The following is a 20,530-nucleotide window of genomic DNA, read 5'->3' on the forward strand; positions in this document are numbered from 1 at the left end:
ATCGTTTAATGTGGAGATTAAATATATTTACATGACATTGATGTACACATGAATGATCTAAAAAGACCTACTCGGACTATATTAGACTAAACCTTAATTATATTTTCTCCTTCATCCTATCTGGGTGACACTGCTACAATGGGGTTGTATTGAGGGAACATGGAGTAGGCGCTCAAATAGTTAACTTATTTTACTTCCTGTCCACAGGCTTATCCTCTCTGCAACCCCCTGCAAACCTCAGTGTGTTTTGAGTGCCAGAGGAGTAGGACCTCTTGTACACTCTTCTTGCTAAGATAGGCTTTTGTTTAGCTGATAGTTTCTTTTATTTTATTTTAATAGCGCTGCTGGAACAAGCACACTACTCCCAGTTTTCGGCTGGGTAGTAGTAGTCAGAGTGAGAACAGCAGAGGCTCACTGACTGCATTTTTCTCTTCTCTACAGATGCTGTCAGGTAAAACCAGCGGTCATATTGTTCTGAGGACTGGAGCTGTTCTGTCGGGCATAGAGCGCCGGAATCCAGTGTGTACTGATGCTGATGGGCGGCACAAAGGCCCGCAGTCACATCATTTCTGAGGACCAGTGCTGCTCTGTCGGGCATAGAGCGCCAGAATCCAGCGTGTGCTGATGGGCGGCACAAAGGCCCGCAGTCACATCATTTCTGAGGACCAGTGCTGCTCTGTCGAGCATAGAGCGCTGGAATCCAGCATGTGCTGATGCTGATGGGCGGCACAAAGGCCCGCAGTCGCATCATTTCTGAGGACCAGTGCTGCTCTGTCGGGCATAGAGTGTCAGAATCCAGCATGTGCTGATGCTGATGGACGGCACAAAGGCCCGCGTTCACATCATTTCTGAGGACCAGTGCTGCTCTGTCGGGCATAGAGCGCTGGAATCCAGCATGTGCTGATTTTTGATGGGCGGCACAAAGGCCCACAGTCGCATAATTTCTGAGGGCTGGCGCTGCTCTGTAGGGCATAGAGCACCGGCACTCAGCATGTTTGCAGGTGTCATCTTGGGAATGTTCCAAGTCCCCTCCTCAAGAGGGGGAGGGGGGAAGATCAGATCTAGAGCACAAGACACGATTAGGGGGAGAGAGAAAGTATACTACTGTCTCCGGGCTTAACTCTGGAAGCCCAGCAGAACAGGGGGTATTTAAGAATTAAAGAAAACTAGGCAAGGTAGATGGACAGGGAGGAGTTAATAGGGAGATCCACCTGTTAGCAGGCAGCTAAGTATCTTTTCCTTTGCCTTTCTATCTCTCATTGTACTTGCTGCATTGTATGCTATAGAGAATATAGTGAAGTTGATACATGTATAATACATTGAGGTCTACTCACTACATTTTGTTTTGGTTTTGTGAGTTTATATAAAAAAAACAAAAACAGACCGACGGGCTTATTAGAGGGAAGCCTGCCTTTGGTCAGCATTCTCAGACTGCCAAGGAGGAAAGGAGCAGTCCGGGGGAGTGAAAAGATATAAAAATATCCCAACTTTTCTGCAGCAGTTGGTATGTTCCCAAGAGGGAAATACAATTGAGCCAGCCAAGGCTGTAATTTAGACAGGACATTGCTGCACCGATTTTTCTTTTCTCCAAATCGTTTTGAGCTGGTCCTTGGCCTTCTAGGAGGGCTAATACCCTTTTCTATCATTATTTACACATTATAAAAGAAAACATGCACAGTCTGCAGATTATTATAGTGGATATATGTATGCTATTGTTTTGGAGTAAACATTGTGCCACAGAAACCACAATTTCTGTACCTAGGTTTGCTATAGGAGTGTGTATATATATATATATATATATATATATATATATATATATATATATATATATATATATATATATATATATATATATATACATATTTTATATGGATGGGATGTACTGTGGTGTATGTCACAGACAAAACAGTATCCTCTAAGAAAGTTATTTTTCTTTCCTTTGCTGAGAAAAAAAAAAGCACACCTTCTCCTAATTATCCCTGGGTGTGGTTGCTACATTCTGCCTCTATTGATAGACAGGTGGCAGGTAATATGGGCAAATCATTACCTTGTTATATGTCGGACAAGGGAAAGACCAAGTGTAAAGCAAAGCTTTCCAGTGGATATATGTATGCTGCTGTTAGGGTAGACATTGTGCCACATAAGCACATTTTGTACCTAGATAGCTAAAATACAGAGTATACGCTTGGACATATGTGCATGGGTGTGTGTGTGTATATGTATGTGTGTGCGTGTATATATATATATATATATGTATGTATAGGAATCGGCATGGGATATAATAATGTAGGAGGAATCGGCATGAGCGGTCACGCTGGTGCAGTTGGTGTCTGCACTGGCTCAGATGCTTGCCCGTCCGGCAGAGATCCCAGTGTTAGCTGGGGTACTTCCCCCGGCTCCCGCCCCTTTAGTCTCGTCTGCTGCACCATTGGAACCAGCAGCAGAGCAGGATGTGAACCTGAGCTTTCTTGGTCAGTCATCCACCTCCTCTTTCAGAGGTCCCTCTCAGGGAGAGCCTGTGTGGTACACGCCCTTAAAGGCCTGGATCAGTTAAATTGCAAGCGTCATAGATCTACGCATCCTCTCCTCGTACTTTCTGATTTAGAAGAGTCTTTGGTGGGGGAAGGTGAGCTTCTTGTGGATTCGTACCGCCTCCCTGGTGGGTGATGTGGCTAAACCCTTATGGAGTCAGAGCATTGAGGACTTGATATTGGCAGTTCACCAGACTTTGAATTTATTGGATCTAGAGGAACCTCGGTCAGATCTAGGTCTCTTTTAAGCGCAGCAAACGTCATGTTGTCTGTTTTCCGACATCAGTGGAACTTAGAGATAGCTGAGTCAGCTTGGAAGCAGCCAGAAGTTTGTTATAGCACACCGATTTCCAGTTCCTTATCCCCTGCAGCGTTAGGAACAGCCCACTGGGAACAGGTTCCAAATGTGGATATGCTAGTGGCCAGGCTGACCCTCCATACTACTCTTCCAGTGCTGGGTTCTGCGGCACTCCCTGTCGCCACTGACCGCAGGGTGGAGGGTTTTCTTAAATCCATCTTCCTGGCGGCAGGCGTCTCGCCAAGACGTATTCTGTCTTTAGCGTGGGTGACCGGGCAGTGGTGACCTGGGCTGACCAGCTGGTAGCAGGGTTACAAGACTCAGATCATCTTCCCCTGGCTCTACATTTAAAGGAGGCCTCGGGATACTTGTATGAGGCTGCTTAAAACGCAGCCTCAGTTTTCTCATCTATCTCACCATCAGCAAATGTGGACTCTCTGGCTCAGGTCCTGGGATGTCAATGCAGAGTCAAAGAAATCTCTTGAGGCTCTTCCATACTTGGGCTCAGCCCTTTTTGGCTCAGAATTAGATAATATCTCTCCGGCCACTTAAGGTTAAAGTATCTTCCTTCCGGTGAGTAGCCCTAAACCTAGGGTTCCGAAGTTTGGGTCTTTTCACCATTCCCTTCGGGGGGGTTCATTGGGGAAAGACCAGACCATTAGGCGCAGGTGCTCTGTGGGCAGAGGTCATTCCCAGAGAGAGAGAGTCCTATTCTCTGCAAAACATCCAGACCCCAGGCTCCCAGACAAACCGGCAGCTTGACTGGACCCTTCCCCTCTCTGTGCCTGCAGGGATAGAGGGATCCCTACTGTGGGTCAGAATTCTTGGAGCTTTGTTCTCCCAGAACTTGAAGAGAGTGGTGATCATTCAGGGGGTCAGCATAGCTGTTGTTCCAAGGTTGACCCCCCCCCCTTTGTTCTTTTCACATAACGATGACACTAAATTGAAGCCAGGCTGTCGCTTTGCTTCCTTCAGCAGAAGTCATTTGCCAGAATATGACTAGGAGAGGGTTCTTTTAACTCCCTTAGCCCCTCAGATCTCTCCTCAAGAGATGGCCGGGCATGAAAGTTTACACTCTTCAGATAACCTGGGGGGGGCTAGTTTTGCTACTTGCCACTTGAGCAAGCAGAGGGACTTTCCGTCCCTCACAGAGCTATAGAAGTTGCTGGCCTTTTTAGGGCAGCTCCTGGTGAGCCTGAGGGTTCCCGATTGGCCACGATACATCGGGCCCACAGACATTCTAAGCAGGGTAGGAGTTCCAAGAAGGTTTCTGCTCCGTTGAGGCGACCTGTTATGGCAGGGCCGGGTTATCAGCACCTGATGGCATGGTCTTTGAGGCCAAACTCTGGCGGTCCTTCAGAGTGGTATACACCATGCTGCGAGCCAGGAAACCGACCTCGGACGTATTTATTACAGAGTGTGGCATACCTACATTAAGTGGTGCAAACAAAGACTCTGCCACTCGACTAATTTTCATCTTTCCCATATCCTAGCTTTTATCCACAATGGCTTGGACACAGGTCTGCGACTTGGGAACCTAAAGGTCCAGGTGTCGGCCTTGTTCCAACTGAAAATAGCTGCTATTCCGGAAGTAAGATCCTTACTACAAGGGGTCCTGCATGTACAGCCCCTTATGTTACGCCTACAGCTCCCTAAACTTGGTTCTGACCATGCTGCATAGTTTCCCCTTTGAACCAATGGGTTCACTGGAGCGGGGTTGGTCAGCTTCTAGGCAGACCGTCGCTAGGTGGATTACATCCACAATCAAGCAGGTCTATGTCACTTCCAAACGGCCTGTGCCTAGTCATATTGCTGCCCATTCCACCTGCTTAGTGAGGACTTCTTGGGCTGAGCGTAATGGGGTTTCAGCAGATCAACTCGGCCAGACGGCCACCTGGTCCTCTGTCTATACCTTCACTAGGTTTTATGAATTTAATGTGTTTGCGTCCCCGGACGCCAGTTTCGGCTGCACAGTGTTGCAGACTGGACTGTCAGAGTGGTCCCTCCCTTAGGGGGCTGCTTTGGTACGTCCCCATGGTAGCAGTGTCCCCAGATAGGATGAAGGAGAACAGAGGATTTTTATACTTACGATAAATCCCTTTCTATGATTCCATCTGGTGGACATTGCTACCATGGGGTTGTATGAGGGAACATGGGGTAGGCACTCAAATAGTCTAATCATCTTTTCTGGATGAGTGATGGAAAGTGTACAACAGCAAAAGTCAAGATTGCAGGTGCTGAGGTTTGCAGTGATGATTGAAAGCCGTGCACGTAGATAGAGTTGGAGCAGTCGTTGGCAGAGGTTAAGAGCATCCATAAAGAGTGTTGGATAATTGTTTACATAGGAAGCAGCATTGAGGGACATTTGGAGAAATAACAGAGATGTTCTAGGGAGGTACATGCAGGCATAATAAGTTTTAACTTCGAAAGAACCAAGCCTGTGTTATTCACATGCCAGAAATACTAAGCATGTGATGGTCACAGCTTGACTCACTGCCAGATTAACTTGATCCAGGTATTTCCAGCTGCTCCACATTAGAACTGATGTGCTGCTCCATTATAGTAGCAGTGTTTTCCCTCCTTTTTTGACTCACACTTTTAATCATGGTGGTAGCGTAGGAAGATCGCAGGAAAAGCCGAAGAGCCTCCCCAAACAGCTGTACAGAAAAGAATTGTAGTGGTAGAAGCATGTTTTCTATATTGAAGCAGTATATCTGGTGGCTAAGTAATTGTGGAGCAGTGGGAATAATCTGGGCCTTGATAAAATGTAGGAGATAGCCCCCAATGCTGAGGACGGCCCCACTAGCCATATCGGTAAATATACATTTGTGGGCAAAAATGTTGGCACCTATTGGCACACTTGCATTTTTGTTGTCGAACAGTGCTCCATCTCTTCAAGAAAAAAAATAAATATATAAATATATATATATATATATATATATATATATATATATATATATATATATACTGAAAAAAAATGTTCTTATTTTCCACACATCTATTTCTTTAGTTTGCAGTGGAATAAAACACAAACGCTAGAAAAATGTACTGAGTTTATTTCACGCCGAAATTCTTAAATTACAGGACAAAATTATTACCTTTTTGAAGTAGTTGCAAATAATTATATTTGAAGCAGGTGTTTCTCCTTCACTTTGGAACTGAACTCACCTGTGATGAGCAGCAGGTGCCTGCAATATAAAAATCGCTCATTAAACAAGCTTGAATAAAATAAACACCTTTTACTGTTTTATGTCACTGTGTGGTGTGTACTGCAATTAGACAATTCTCTAGCGTTCTTTTCTCCATGCTGAGGTCATCAGACAGAAGACTGTACCCAAAATGAGAAAAGAAAATAAGTTATTTTTCTCTATTTGTAATCTCCTTACGGCAAACTGTAAAATTCAGTTTAACAAACTTGAAAGTAATTTAAATTTAGCAGAAAGAGAAATGTGGAACTTAATGAGTCCAGAACTGTGTTAAAAAAAAATGTGAGTTGAACTGGTCTCTTAAGAAAAAATATTTCCAAAACTCTAACACTCAAGGTGAGAAGTTAAACGGTTGATGATGGATAGGCACAAGAGAATTAAGTAAATTGATAGAAAGTAGGAAGAGATCTGAAAGTGAAGTAGACCAGCTTAGCTGTAGAACTGAGGGTGGCCTGTCATGGATACATTTGAGAAGCTGGTAAGCTTCTCAAATGTCAATACTGCAATTGCAATACACCAAATGAAATAGAATGAGGGCATGCAAATATGTTTTAGCTGTAGCATTGGTGACATAATGGATGATTTTAAAATTATTTAAAAGGGAGAAGTAGGAGGTTTTAGTGGCAACTTATATGATGAGAAAAGGAAATATTGTGTGCAAGTGACCCTAATTAATATGCTGAAAGCTCTCATATTCTTTTAAATTTAGGATTAGAACACAATAGACACTAAAGATTTGGTAATTAAAGTAAGTAACATGAGTATTAGATTCTGTAATACTGTTTTATAGTAAATTATGAAGGATAAGTAAGTTAAGAAGACTTATGGTTCCTGATCCTTCAGTTACTGAAGTGTAGCATTCAATGTTCACTTTTCCATATAAGTGCAAGTTAAAGTAGCCATTAGGTACAGCGCCACATAGGATTGTTGCATTGGCATCCCCACCACTCCCACTGCTGTGGTTATGTTGTTTTTACGTCTTACCCATTCCCTAGGCCCTTTTTTTTTTCTTCCATCCTATTCCCTGCCAAATCTATACTCCAATTACCCAATAGCTTCTAACATTCCCTCCACCCATGTGGTTTTCTCTCACACTCGTACTTTGATAGCAAGCACTTGAACTTGCTGTTCATGGCCACCCAAAATAGCACCAAATGGGTGCCCCATTTTGCTCCTGGCTTTCGCACTAACAATCTCGCCACCGGTATCAGTAATAAGGGTAGCTTCAAGCGATCATAAAATAGCCCTTTATAGTATCAGTCTACTCCTTTCCAGAACAAACCATTGTATGTAATGATTTTTTTTATTATTATTATTATTTTCTCCCCTCCAAAAGGAAAACCTCTTCTGGAGCTCAAGTTATCCTTCAAATGCTAGGCCTGCAAGATTATTGTTTAGGAATTTTCCTAACTAGAAAAATTGACTTATCAAGCAAATGATCACCCTTGCTCGCCTGCATAAAGAAGAACTTGACTGGAAAAATATAATTTCCTCGATTAGCCATATTGCCTTCATTACAAAGAATAGTCTACTGGCACTGTTATACATTACTTACCAGAGTTCTCACTGCAGTCCTATCTGCAAATAATGGTGATGCAATTTTTTTGGTCTGGGAGAAAACCTCATATCCAAACCGTATCATACAGAGACCTTCAAGTTTGGGTGGCTGGGGCATTTTTAGTTTTTGCAAGTATTATTTTGCAGTTCAGTTGGCACAGTGCATTCAGTGGCAATACCCCCCAAGTACTAAAGTTTGGATTAACATAAAATCAGCAGTTCTGGCCGAAACCCCCATTAATGCCTTGAATTGTTTGTCCCCAGCTATCTTGTCCTGCTATACTAAGACCAGCAGCCTAACCCACCTCCTTCTCCTTTAATTCCCTTATGGGGCAATCTGACCGTCCCTCTGTCCCCCTCACTCATATGGCTCTGTTATGGTCTAAAGTCAGTTTATTTTTCATAACTAACCTCTCACGATTGGGGGTTGATCCCCCCAGTTCTCTGACTTGCATTAATCACATTTGTTTTTTGTTTTTTTTACTAGTCCTTTCCAACAGTATCTACAGATTAGACATTTCTAACAGTTAAAAAATGCCTTTCTCGTAGGCCGCTTTCCACACTTTTCCAAGGGTCTTATCTTGACACTTTAAAAAACACTCCTAACTACTTCAAACATTTGAAAGGAAAACACACACAGCCAAATGGGAGTTGCATTTTAGCAACACTCTGGACTCTAAGGAGTGACATATGGTAAAGAGTTGCTAAATCTCTCATAAACGTCAATGTTAAAGAAAATGCTTATATATGACTTTTTAGATGGTATTCAGTCCCAACCAGACTCTAAAGATTTTTTTCCATCCAAAGAACATTAAATATATTGTGGTTAATCCAGGATCTTTTCTGTATATCTAGTGGAGCTGTCCCAAACTTCTACATTATTGACAGAGATCATAAACCCAATCGCCACTATCGCCAGCAAAATGGTTCCAGAACACCCAAAAGTTCATATTTTTTTTCCCCCTGCTGATAAACTGATCAGACACATTACTAGCGCAATCACACGCCAGATAGCAGCATCATTGAAAAAGTTCCATCCTCTAATCCTAACAATGGTATGTTCCTGCACCTGGCACACATCAAATGAACTATATAACCAGCATCCTGAGGAATCTCCTCTGTTACTTACCATCCTTTCATAATCTTTTTTTTTTTTTTTTTTTTCTTTTTCTCAATTTGTAATCTTGAGCATCTTCTTGCATAGCTCTTGCCCTAGCAATAATCCAATGTCAGCTGTAATTTCAAGGCCACAGAACCGACCCGACTGCATACACACACCCCATCCTCATTACCCAATTCCCTTCCTATTCATTCCCCCTACCAGTTTATCAAGCTAGTTTTAAAAATTTGCCATTGTTTGCTTACTAATTTTTGATTAGTCTTCAGTCATTTCAATGATGCATAAGGTTTTGTACACTTGAGACTATTTTTCTCGTACTTTGTCACTCTCTGTGCTTCCAATAAACAAATTTTCTTGTTTGTTTGTTTTATTTTTTAAATTTTCCCGAGGACATTTTCAATTTCCTCCTTGTATGTTATTAGGTTATCAATTAGTTAAATTGTGATGTATAACAATATTGTAATGAAGATATGCTTTGTCAGTTACAAGTACATATGAATTGTATAGATAATTTAATTTTTTTCTTTGTTTTTCTGCAGGCACGGAGAACAAGAAAGATATAGCTTTGTTGAACCACATTAAGTTGTGCTCGATGATGGACATGTCATCTCAAGAATGCTTACAGGATTTGAAAAAGGCTCCAGTTATGTGTGCTGCTTCCATCCAAAGATTCCACACTTATCTGCAAAACTATATTGGCGATCCAAACTTATACCAGCATAGCATGCAGATCCCCAACAGTTACTATATTGGTATATACCTCCATTTTATGTTTTTTACTATAGTAAAATAATATTAAATTAGATTCCAGGGTCTGGGTGGTCTCCAAAGGATTCTGAAAATAAGTTAAGAGGAGCGCACCTGACATATTCTGAGTGTTGTATTTTTAGAATCAAAGTGAAATGATAATGTTCTGTAGCACTAAGTATGTCACATGCACCATGATCCTTGGGGTGTAATGGATTTCCTCTGCTTTTCTCTACCCTGGACTTTTATAGACTTTCAGTGTAATGATATAGAGCAAGGAAGAACTTCTAAAAGTTTCATGCACAAAATGAGGTTTTTTTTTTTGTTTTTGTTCTTTTTAGTTTTTTTTTTTAGTTTTTTTTTTTTTTTTTGCTCGGGTAAAACCACTGAAATCAGATGTGTAGGTTTCATGTATATTCATGGTTTAGAATTTCTTCCTAGCCTTCCCTTTTACCAGAGCCTTATGTGTTCCTACATGGCTTTCACATTGATGTATTGCGAAGATCGAGGATGGTTTAAACAGTCCTTTTAACAATGTATGTCCATCATACACTTATCCTATTTGTGTGCCATATTGTGAAGAGCTATGATCATGCCTGGCATATTTTACATGTTTTACATAAAATAACAATGAACGTCTGATATATTGATCAGTAGAGAATGTAAAACAGCGTGTTCGGTGTAACTGATTTTGTGTTTGTGTATATAGGAGTGTGTGTTGTACAGTAACAATCATCCCAATTGGTTTCATTACTTAGTTGTTAAAAGTGGTTTTTGGAATGAATTAAAATGAAGAAACGTGTAGAGTACTGATAAAAGGGCCTGGCTTGTACACGTCAGCAGCGCTAATCACCACTTGCACACCCAGTCAGGAGACACTGAATGATATTAGGTGGAATGGGTGTTTCTTAGCAAAAAACAAAACAAAAACCACTCAACCTATGAGTGGAACTCACGCATTGCTTATTCCCAATTTTATATAACATTTTATGCAACAATAAATGCTTCTCTCAGAGACATTTGCTTAGATCTCTATATTATGACAATGAAAGCATAGAGAACCAGAGAAGAGAAAAGCAGAAGAATACCAATACACCCATAAGATCAGTATAATTAAATGTGCCATACTTTAAAAATCAAGTAATTTTTATTGTAGGGTTTAGACAAAAGACATAGTATAAGTATAATGAAATAAAACAAATTAAACAAAAAACAAAAAAATATAAAGCCATACAGCATAAATAGTTGTGATGTAGGTGAATTTGATTCAAGCAGAACAGATGTATATAATTAATATATATATATATATATATATATATATATATATATATATATATATATATATATATATATATATATATATATACAAGTTAACCCGTGCATGATACTCATGCATTCTAGAAAATGTTTGTTCCCCGGGGGGATGTTAGAGCGGGGCGATTTAGGCCCCGCCCCCTTTCCGACTTCTGAGGCTGCCGGGGGCTGCACAGTATGTGCAGGTCCGCTCGGCAGTGACAGGCAGGGACAGTGTGCTGCCCGGCCGCTCTGATTGTGTTTAAAACACAATCAGAGCGGCCGGGCAGCACACTGTCACTGCCAAACGGACCTGCACATACTGTGCAGCCGTCGGCAGCAAACCCCTGCTAGGGGGGGGCGATTGCCCCGATCGCACCCCCCTGGATCCGCCACTGTACACATGTGTGTTCATGAGGTAAAATTACCTCACGAAAATGAGTTTGACCCCTCAACTCGTCAATAATGTCAGTATACCAAATTTCAGCCCTTTTTGAGGTTTTTTTCCCCATACACACTAAGAATTTAGTAGGTCAGTTAACCCGTGCATGATACTCATGCATTCTAGTCAAATCAAGCTACTTAAGGTGTTAAAAACTCCCCACTGTCACCCCCGGCAACCACCAACCACTCCCAACTGTCACTTCTCCTTCAAGAAATATATATATATATTTTTTTTTAAATCTTTATAAACACTTTTAACAATTAACAAATTAAATTAACAAATTAAAAACATCTTAGTATACCAAATTTCAGCCCTTTCTGAATTTTTTTTTCCACACACACTAAGAATTTAGTAGGTCAGTGTATAACTCCGCCCAGCAGGTGGCGCTGCAGCTTGGTTTTATTTTTTCCACACACAGACAGACTAACACACGCCACTAGACATTTATATTATATATATATATATATGAGAGAGAGAGATAAAATCTATATAGATAGAGGACACTTTGAAAGATTTGTCATCAGCTCTTATTATGAAGGAACGGTTAGAGCTAACTTGGACTTTTATAGAGCGGGTATTCAATAGCTATAGCCATGTTGCATAGACTAATGAGAGGAAGCGTGAAAGGATAACTTTGCACCTATCCATATTTTGTAACAAGGTTCAATGGGAAAGAATTAAAGGATGAACGTGTGTGTGTGTGTGTGTATAATAACTATAATAATAATAACTATAATAACCTTGGCTAGGGTTGTGAGGGTAAAGATATAATGACAACGAGTTTTAGAGAAACTATCATCCAAGGAAATAACAACTAAACATATCTTTGATGTAAGAGGAGGAACCCTATGCACCATATTACAAACACATGCCCATACCTTGGTCCAGAAATCATGTACTTTTGGGCATTGCCATAGCAAGTGCCAGAAATTGCAATCAGTTGACCCACACTTTGGGCAGTCCGAGTCATGTTTTTTCCCAATGTCAGCCAGTGAACATGGGGTATGATAGACCCTATGTAATATGTATAAATTAATTTGTTGTTAGCAGATACATACCATGGCTTTTTTCAAACTTTATAGGATATGAGACCATTCTTCCTCTGACACATGTGCCATACTTAGTTTTACATAATTTGCGCATCAATCAGTTCAAACCTGTGATCCTAAAAATATTTCACCCAGGAGACACTGGCAGGACTAGTAAGCAAATGTTGTATAGTGTATATAAATTAATAAACGTTGCAATAATTTCTTACCAGTCCTGTGAGTGCCTCCTCCTTCCATGCTATGTTTTCTGTCTACTCTCGAGTCTCTGCACCCCAGGCCATGGAATGGTTAATAAAACATAGGAGCCTACTTACTGAGAGAGGGGGTATATACAGTGGCATTTCATACCTCCACTTCTCCTACTGCCTTAATTGTAAAACTATGAATTTTCTTTCACTTGCACTCCCATTACATTTTTCATACTGCAACTTCTAAATGGTCTACCATGACCTGTGTGTGTGTGTGTGTGTATATCTATAATATAAATGTCTAGTGGCGTGTGTTAGTCTGTGTGTGTGTGTGTGTGTGTGTGTGTGTGTGGAAAAAATAAAACCAAGCTGCAGCGCCACCTGCTGGGCGGAGTTATACACTGACCTACTAAATTCTTAGTGTGTGTGGAAAAAAAATTCAGAAAGGGCTGAAATTTGGTATACTAAGATGTTTTTAATTTGTTAATTGTTAAAAGTGTTTATAAAGATTTTAAAAAAATATGTATATATTTCTTGAAGGAGAAGTGACAGTTGGGAGTGGTTGGTGGTTGCCGGGGGTGACAGTGGGGAGTGGTTGGTGGTTGCCGGGGGTGACAGAGTGAGAGGAGTGTGATACTCAGGACCGCTGAGAGAGATCCCTGTGTCTGGATAGACATCTGGATAGATGTGGCGATGAAAATGAAGGATGAGGTGGTGACATGTGGACAAAACCACGTTAAAAAAGGGCGCTTGCGTCGGGAAGTAACGCTCTTCCCCTGAGGAGGCCTGGGCTATGGCCCAAATGCATGAGAAGAACCTTTTTAACACCTTAAGTAGCTTGATTTGACTAGAATGCATAAGTATCATGCACGGGTTAACTTGTGTGTATATATATATATATATATATATATATATATATATATATATATATATATATATATATATATATATATACGTACACACACACGCACGCATGCTATATAAATAGATATATAAATAGTTATATCTTGTCTAGTAGTTATAAAGTGTCATAACCAACAGAAAATGCCAGGTAGGTGCTTATCTATATTAGTGCTAATTAACAGTTCTCCACTTGCTACCCTAATAGTTAAGCCGCTAGCCCAGCAGCAATGTCCATTTTTGTATTTGTAATCAAAACATAAAAGGGTTTTCCACTTCCACTACCCAGTTTTGCTATCGACTCTTCCTTTTACACGATACAATAATGTGGAGAGGCCCTTAGTGTTTTGCAAATAAGATATAGTTATCTTAGTATATGGTGGACAGAGAGGTGCCTATTAATTATAGCACTTTTAAACTGTGTTTTTAATCCATATAATGAATAAGGCAGATTTTAGTTATTTTATTATTTACAATAGTGAGAGTCATGTGGCTCTTCTAATTCAATCACCTTTTTATATTTGCAGACTTTGTACTGGCTTTGGATACCAAGCAGAACAAGTTGGTTCCAGTAGAAGACATTCAGACAGGTGACCGTTCTAACAATATTGCCAGGTAAGAAAGTGTACAATCAATCACTGCCTATTAACCAGATTTAGGGTCTTCAAAACTAGTGTCAATGCAGATGTTGGTTTATTTAACAATTTACTTACCATGTGGTGAGACCAACAATGTTTTGTTTGTTTTTTTTTGAGGAATAGCAAAAAATAGAGAAATAGCTTTATTCGGATGGTATGTTTCCATCCAACTATATATTAATGGCCGTTCTATTTTTTTCCAAAAGTATATGTGCGTGTATGTAAAATCTCGCGCTCTCTCATTCTCTTTCATTAACTTTGATCATTTGATACATTTATAATTGCCCAAACTCTCCATTTAAAGATGAAAATGGGGTCTTTTCTCACCTTTATCAAGGACATACAAAGTAAAGTGGAAAAAAGTCCATTTTATATCTAGAGCTATCCATCAGTAGGAACACCCACTTTTATTGACAGATAAAGTAAAACATACATTTAAATGTCTGTTAATATCAAATTGCAGATCATAAAATGTTCATTATTATCCAGCTGCTTAGCAACAGGAAACAAATTCAATAGTGGTTTGATCGAGTACTGACAGCGCTCCAAAAGATCTACTACCCAATATGTACACACTAGGAAAGGTTCCCTTCCTCCTATACACAACAACAGTATTATAATATCAGCTGTGTACATACATAAGGTACCAATCTATGGTCTCAACAGAGATGGAACATTCTTACTTCAAACATGTATGTAAATAGTAATGCAAATCAACAATATACGTACATTAGGCATCAAATTATGTCCCAAAAGAAAGTGGAACGTCCCTTCTTCGATACATCGGTATTAAGTCAGCTCATTCTCATGGCTAAAACTTAAAAAGGTATAACATAGTGTAACATGTTTAAACGTCCACTTTCTAGTCACAACTGGTTTACTCCAAACACCACGTGAATACTCAATTTTAGACACCCAAATAAAATGCAGGTCTGTGGGTTTCCTGTGGCACCTTGACCCCAATGGACATATGCTTACAGTGTTTCCACTTTAAACCAGCCTTCAGACAAAATGTGCACTTTGTTTCTTCTCCCTCTCCTTCATTTAGATGTTGTCATACTCTCCATGATGCATATGAATAAAAAAATGAAGACAGGAAGGAATCTAGTGCAACACTGTTTTACTTCTCATAGAAACAATAAAAACAAGTTTACTTATAAAACAAATTAAAAACAATCCCAAAATGGATAAGTCAGGGACTCATACCAGATGAAGATAGAACACAGGCATGGATCACAACAATGTTCCAGATCTGTTCCCCATCCAGGTCAGGTCCCGCTATCGCCAACGCGTTTCAACTCTCTCTGAGTCTTTCTCAAGGCTGATGTTCCTCCATATGATTGTAGGCAGTATTTATATTCTGTCTCTATGTGAAAGAGAGGCTTGGAGATTCACTCCCTTCCGTGATGTGAGTCCTCCGTCACATCGCTATACCGGATATAGGTAGATGCCCCACTTCCGGTTGGCATGTGTAATTCAAATCTTCCTCGGATACTAATACAACACCCATAATACTTTACATGCAACCAAAGGTCACTCCACAACCCTAATTCACTACAATAGTGCATCCTGCCATTCTCTCCTGGCATGTCTCCGTAACGAGAGCGGTGCATTGCCCCACTTCCGGTCGGGCATGCGCAGTTACTCAAGTCAGGAAAAACACTTTGTAAAATAATTGTAACATTTTAAATCTGGTGACAAAAAGAATACTACTATTCCAATTAATTCTAATCAGATGCGCAGTTGAGTAACTGCGCATGCCCGACCGGAAGTGGGGCAATGCACCGCTCTCGTTATGGAGACATGCCAGGAGAGAATGGCAGGATGCACTATTGTAGTGAATTAGGGTTGTGGAGTGACCTTTGGTTGCATGTAAAGTATTATGGGTGTTGTATTAGTATCCGAGGAAGATTTGAATTACACATGCCAACCGGAAGTGGGGCATCTACCTATATCCGGTATAGCGATGTGACGGAGGACTCACATCACGGAAGGGAGTGAATCTCCAAGCCTCTCTTTCACATAGAGACAGAATATAAATACTGCCTACAATCATATGGAGGAACATCAGCCTTGAGAAAGACTCAGAGAGAGTTGAAACGCGTTGGCGATAGCGGGACCTGACCTGGATGGGGAACAGATCTGGAACATTGTTGTGATCCATGCCTGTGTTCTATCTTCATCTGGTATGAGTCCCTGACTTATCCATTTTGGGATTGTTTTTAATTTGTTTTATAAGTAAACTTGTTTTTATTGTTTCTATGAGAAGTAAAACAGTGTTGCACTAGATTCTTCCTGTCTTCATTTTTTTATTCATATGCATCATGGAGAGTATGACAACATCTAAATGAAGGAGAGGGAGAAGAAACAAAGTGCACATTTTGTCTGAAGGCTGGTTAAAAGTGGAAACACTGTAAGCATATGTCCATTGGGGTCAAGGTGCCACAGGAAACCCACAGACCTGCATTTTATTTGGGTGTCTAAAATTGAGTATTCACGTGGTGTTTGGAGTAAACCAGTTGTGACTAGAAAGTGGACGTTTAAACATGTTACACTATGTTATACCTTTTTAAGTTTTAGCCATGAGAATGAGCTGACTTAATACCGATGTATCGAAGAAGGGACGTTCCACTTTCTTTTGGGACATAATTTGATGCCTAATGTACGTATATTGTTGATTTGCATTACTATTTACATACATGTTGAAGTAAGAATGTTCCATCTCTGTTGAGACCATAGATTGGTACCTTATGTATGTACACAGCTGATATTAGGAAACAAATTCACCTTTCACTCCCCTAAAGCAGCACATATATCCAGTTGCATGTGGACCTTTACCTCTAAGAGAGTATAGCTAATCTAGGCAATAGTGAAACATGCGTAACATAAACAACAGTATGGTAAAGGAGCAGGTAAAGTACTAACAATATGCCGAATGTACAGTATATCCAGCCAACACCTTAGTAAAACAGTGGAGCATCATGCATAATAGGTTTCAACACATGAAGTAAAAACATAGTCACACTTACATATCAATAGTTGCATAGTAACAGTGAATTATATGAGTATCCATGTATACAAAATGGAGTGTGCACACTTCACTATAGGGGTGTCAATAATACAAGCATGTTCCATATCGATAGGCTGATGGTGATGGTGTAATGATGTACATAATGTTTTCTTGGCTCATGTTAGGCTCTTTTAATACCAACTGAGCATAAAGGCCACAGCCTACTAAGATGTGCATCCGTTTAGGGTTACAGTCTACCCATACTTACCATATGTATGTAATTTAAAATATGTATGTGTGTGTGCACACTATCGGCAGAATGCTTGTTACCAATGCAATGGAAAAGTCATTAATTTATCTGGTCACAAAATCACTGGCCTCCTTCATCAAGCTCAGCAGAACGATCTGCCTGATAGCCAGAGACCAGTTTCTCTTCCATCTACAATATCAGATTCTTAACTTTGCCAGGTTATAACAATCCATTTTTAGAAAGAAAACACAATGCAAATTTTTAATGCAATGTTATATGATAACTCCTGAAAATAATCACCCAAAGAATAACAAATCTTCATGTTCTGTTTTAATGAGCCTTTCCTGCCCCTTATCTCCTAAAGGAGGGATTCATCACTGATCCCATTATACTCTTTGGGGTGACATTCATTGAAGGTGATTAATAGCATGATTAAAGGAGATCATCACACTACATAGATGACGGGCGGCTGCTTAACCAATAGTTATTGGAATGCAGTTCACTAGGGACCAGTGACAGCAATAAGTCCCTTCTTGACCAATGTACCTGAGGTTTGAACTATGTAAGTCACTGATTCCTACTGCTGAATTCCGTTGAGTATTTGTTTAGCCCCCAATATTGCTGCCACCACGATGTGCAGTTCACAGGTTCACGTAAAAGAACACTAACTTCTCGTTATATATTTGAGACTATTTCAGAAACCCCAATCCTGCACTGACGGGTCTTAACGGCGAACTAGGCTTACTGGGGGTGGACATTCAATTTCAGCACTGCAGTGTAATTGGCATTACCCTATTGTTGGAAGTTGGTATGTCCTCTTTAGCTGAAAGTAACTCACTGTTTGTTTGTTTTTAATAGAATTGCTGTATTGTGCCTCTCTAAGAGTGCCTTTACTTTGGGAACTTTTCATCCAGTCGGAAATGTGGCAGCAAAAATAAGACATATAAAGTATCATGGCTTTGATGTTGTGCTGGTAAGCTCATTAATTAAATCTCCTAGTTATATATCATGAAATCATTACCTGATAATAAAACTATATTCAGAATTATGTGGATTATATGTTTACAAACACAGAGGCGCTAAATGTTTTCATGAGTATATTCTTAAGGTTGTCAGTGTTCCAAAACCATGTCAGATGTAGTCTTACCGAGTTCCAGACATGAGAATCACTCTTCATGCTTGTCATTTATTTGTAGTCAGGAAAAAGGATCTGCACACATTGTATTGACATTTGTTACATTTTTGTAGAAAGATTCAGATATGCGTTAGATACATAATAAGTATCTAGTATATTTAAATACAAATCTGACCACACGGGGCCGCTGATTCAGCTATTGGATGCAAGATTCCAGGCGTGCCTATCTAGTGGAAGTCCCAGATGACATGTGTTAGACACCCCCCCCCCTCCCCCCCGGTGCCTCTCTGCAGCACAGCTTTAACTCTTTGTGGGGTCAGGAACTAAAAGTGAATCTTGGATCTGACACTGGTCCCAAAAGTTGTTGACAGTCAGCCAGACTGTTAAAGGTTTTTTAAAATTATTTTGTGTGATGTATTATCTTAAGATCTTTGTATCAGGTGAGAATGGGGTTGGGCGACAGGAATTCACTGCAGTGGGAGGTGGTAATGGCAGAACTGCTGGGTTGATTTAAAAATACATTGGATTCCTATCTTACGAGGAATTATATATATTGTTATGAGGCGGTTTGAGTGATCTGTACCATGGAATTAATATGAAAACCATGGAAGCAGAAAGAGAACAAAACCTTTCTGTGGGGTTAAATGAGCAGAATATGCCTATGGGAGCTTGCATTGCCTTTCTCTGATCAACACATTTAGAATGTTTAAAAAGTTGATGAACTAGATAGACCTCATTAAATATATAACTCTGTAAATGTGTGGGTGTAGGTATTCTTGAGACAACCAAATAAGACTCTGATGCATTCACTGGCTAACCTAACCTTATCTTTTCAAGGTTCCTGTACACCAGTTTTTCAAGCTGAGTGAGGAGGGGAAAGTGGAATTTGTGAGGAAAAACATATTTAGAGAATCCTCTGGCAGTCAAAATGAAGTGGAGGCAAAACAATCTGAACAAAGCCTCTATGAAGACCCCAATGACACATAGGTGGATATTTTATGGACCTAAGTTTGCATATTGAAATAAATTAAGTTTGAAATGTATCTTGATTACCGGACTTATTAACGTTCACAATAATTCTTATGTACAGTTCCTGTAGCATATGATTTCCTGAAGTGGTTGTTTTGTCCCACAATGTAAATTGTCTAATAGTCCAATGCTGATGTAAATATGAAGTAATAGCTATATGAGAACAGTTCAATACCAACAAAGAAATAAACATAAACATTTTTTTAACCTGTTCTGTCCTTTGTTTAGCAAATCTCTCAAATCCTGCTCCCCACATATGTAATTGTTTCTTGCTTACTAACTAATCAAAGCCAACCCATGAGCATCATTACAATTAAGCAATTCACCACCATTGAACTGGGTGCATGGACAGTAGTTGCAGGAGCACTGAATGATGAGCAGCACTCGGCTGAATAGAGCAAATAGGACACAGAGGAGGAGATGCTAACAGCAGACAAAGCATGAGCAGGCCCCTACCCTCATTCCTCCGCTATTTCTTTGAGTCCTGTCTAACAGGTGAAAACAAAAATATCACCAAAATAACAGTATTAAAAAAGTGTATTGTGATATACCATATTGACTAGTAATCTGTAATCAAAAGTGTGAAGCAGTGTGTGTGGAAATGTTTCTGCCATCTAGTGACCACATTGCTCAACTGCCCTTATGTTAAGCCTAGTAGTTGTATTTATTTGCTTTATACTGTATCTTTCTGCTCTTCCTCTTCCCCTCTCCTCTTTATTTTTTACAAACAAAAATGCTTTGGAATATGTATGCATAGGAAATAAGTTGAATCAGAGACGTTTCTGAACCACACAGGTTTGGAGGTTATATCATCTACCCAAGTTCAATGCTTTAAACCTGGATCTGCTTTATTTTCAGTCATTGTACCTTGATCCATTACCCTCTCATTTTGGTACAACACGAGCTGCTCCTACCCACATCAACCATAAAAGAAAACACAATATAAAGGTATTGGCTAAACCAGCCACAACTTTATTGAAAAAGGAAAAATCCAACCTTTAAATAACCTTCTAACTAACTTTTCACAACCATAATACTTTATTATGACTGCAAAATATGTATTTTGGAGGCTCACAAGCAAGTTTATTGATTAGAGGATTTGAACTGCATGGTGTTGGCAAGTGTTGCATATTC

General features: G+C 39.9%; 1 protein-coding gene across 1 annotated transcript in view; it reads left to right on the forward strand.

Moving 5' to 3' along the window:
- FASTKD2 (FAST kinase domains 2) overlaps window positions 1–19,603 on the forward strand; it is a 43,547-nt gene extending 23,944 nt beyond the window's left edge. Inside the window, exons 9-12 of the mRNA XM_075180216.1 lie at window positions 9,252–9,464; window positions 13,862–13,949; window positions 18,091–18,205; window positions 19,205–19,603. Of these exons, the coding sequence (XP_075036317.1) occupies window positions 9,252–9,464; window positions 13,862–13,949; window positions 18,091–18,205; window positions 19,205–19,354 (566 nt within the window). The 3' untranslated portion in view covers window positions 19,355–19,603. The remainder of the gene's footprint in view (window positions 1–9,251; window positions 9,465–13,861; window positions 13,950–18,090; window positions 18,206–19,204) is intronic.
- Window positions 19,604–20,530: the final 927 nt, after the last annotated feature.

Source organism: Mixophyes fleayi, chromosome 7 (genome assembly GCF_038048845.1).
Source record: "Mixophyes fleayi isolate aMixFle1 chromosome 7, aMixFle1.hap1, whole genome shotgun sequence".
Classification (NCBI taxonomy): Eukaryota; Metazoa; Chordata; class Amphibia; order Anura; family Limnodynastidae; genus Mixophyes; species Mixophyes fleayi.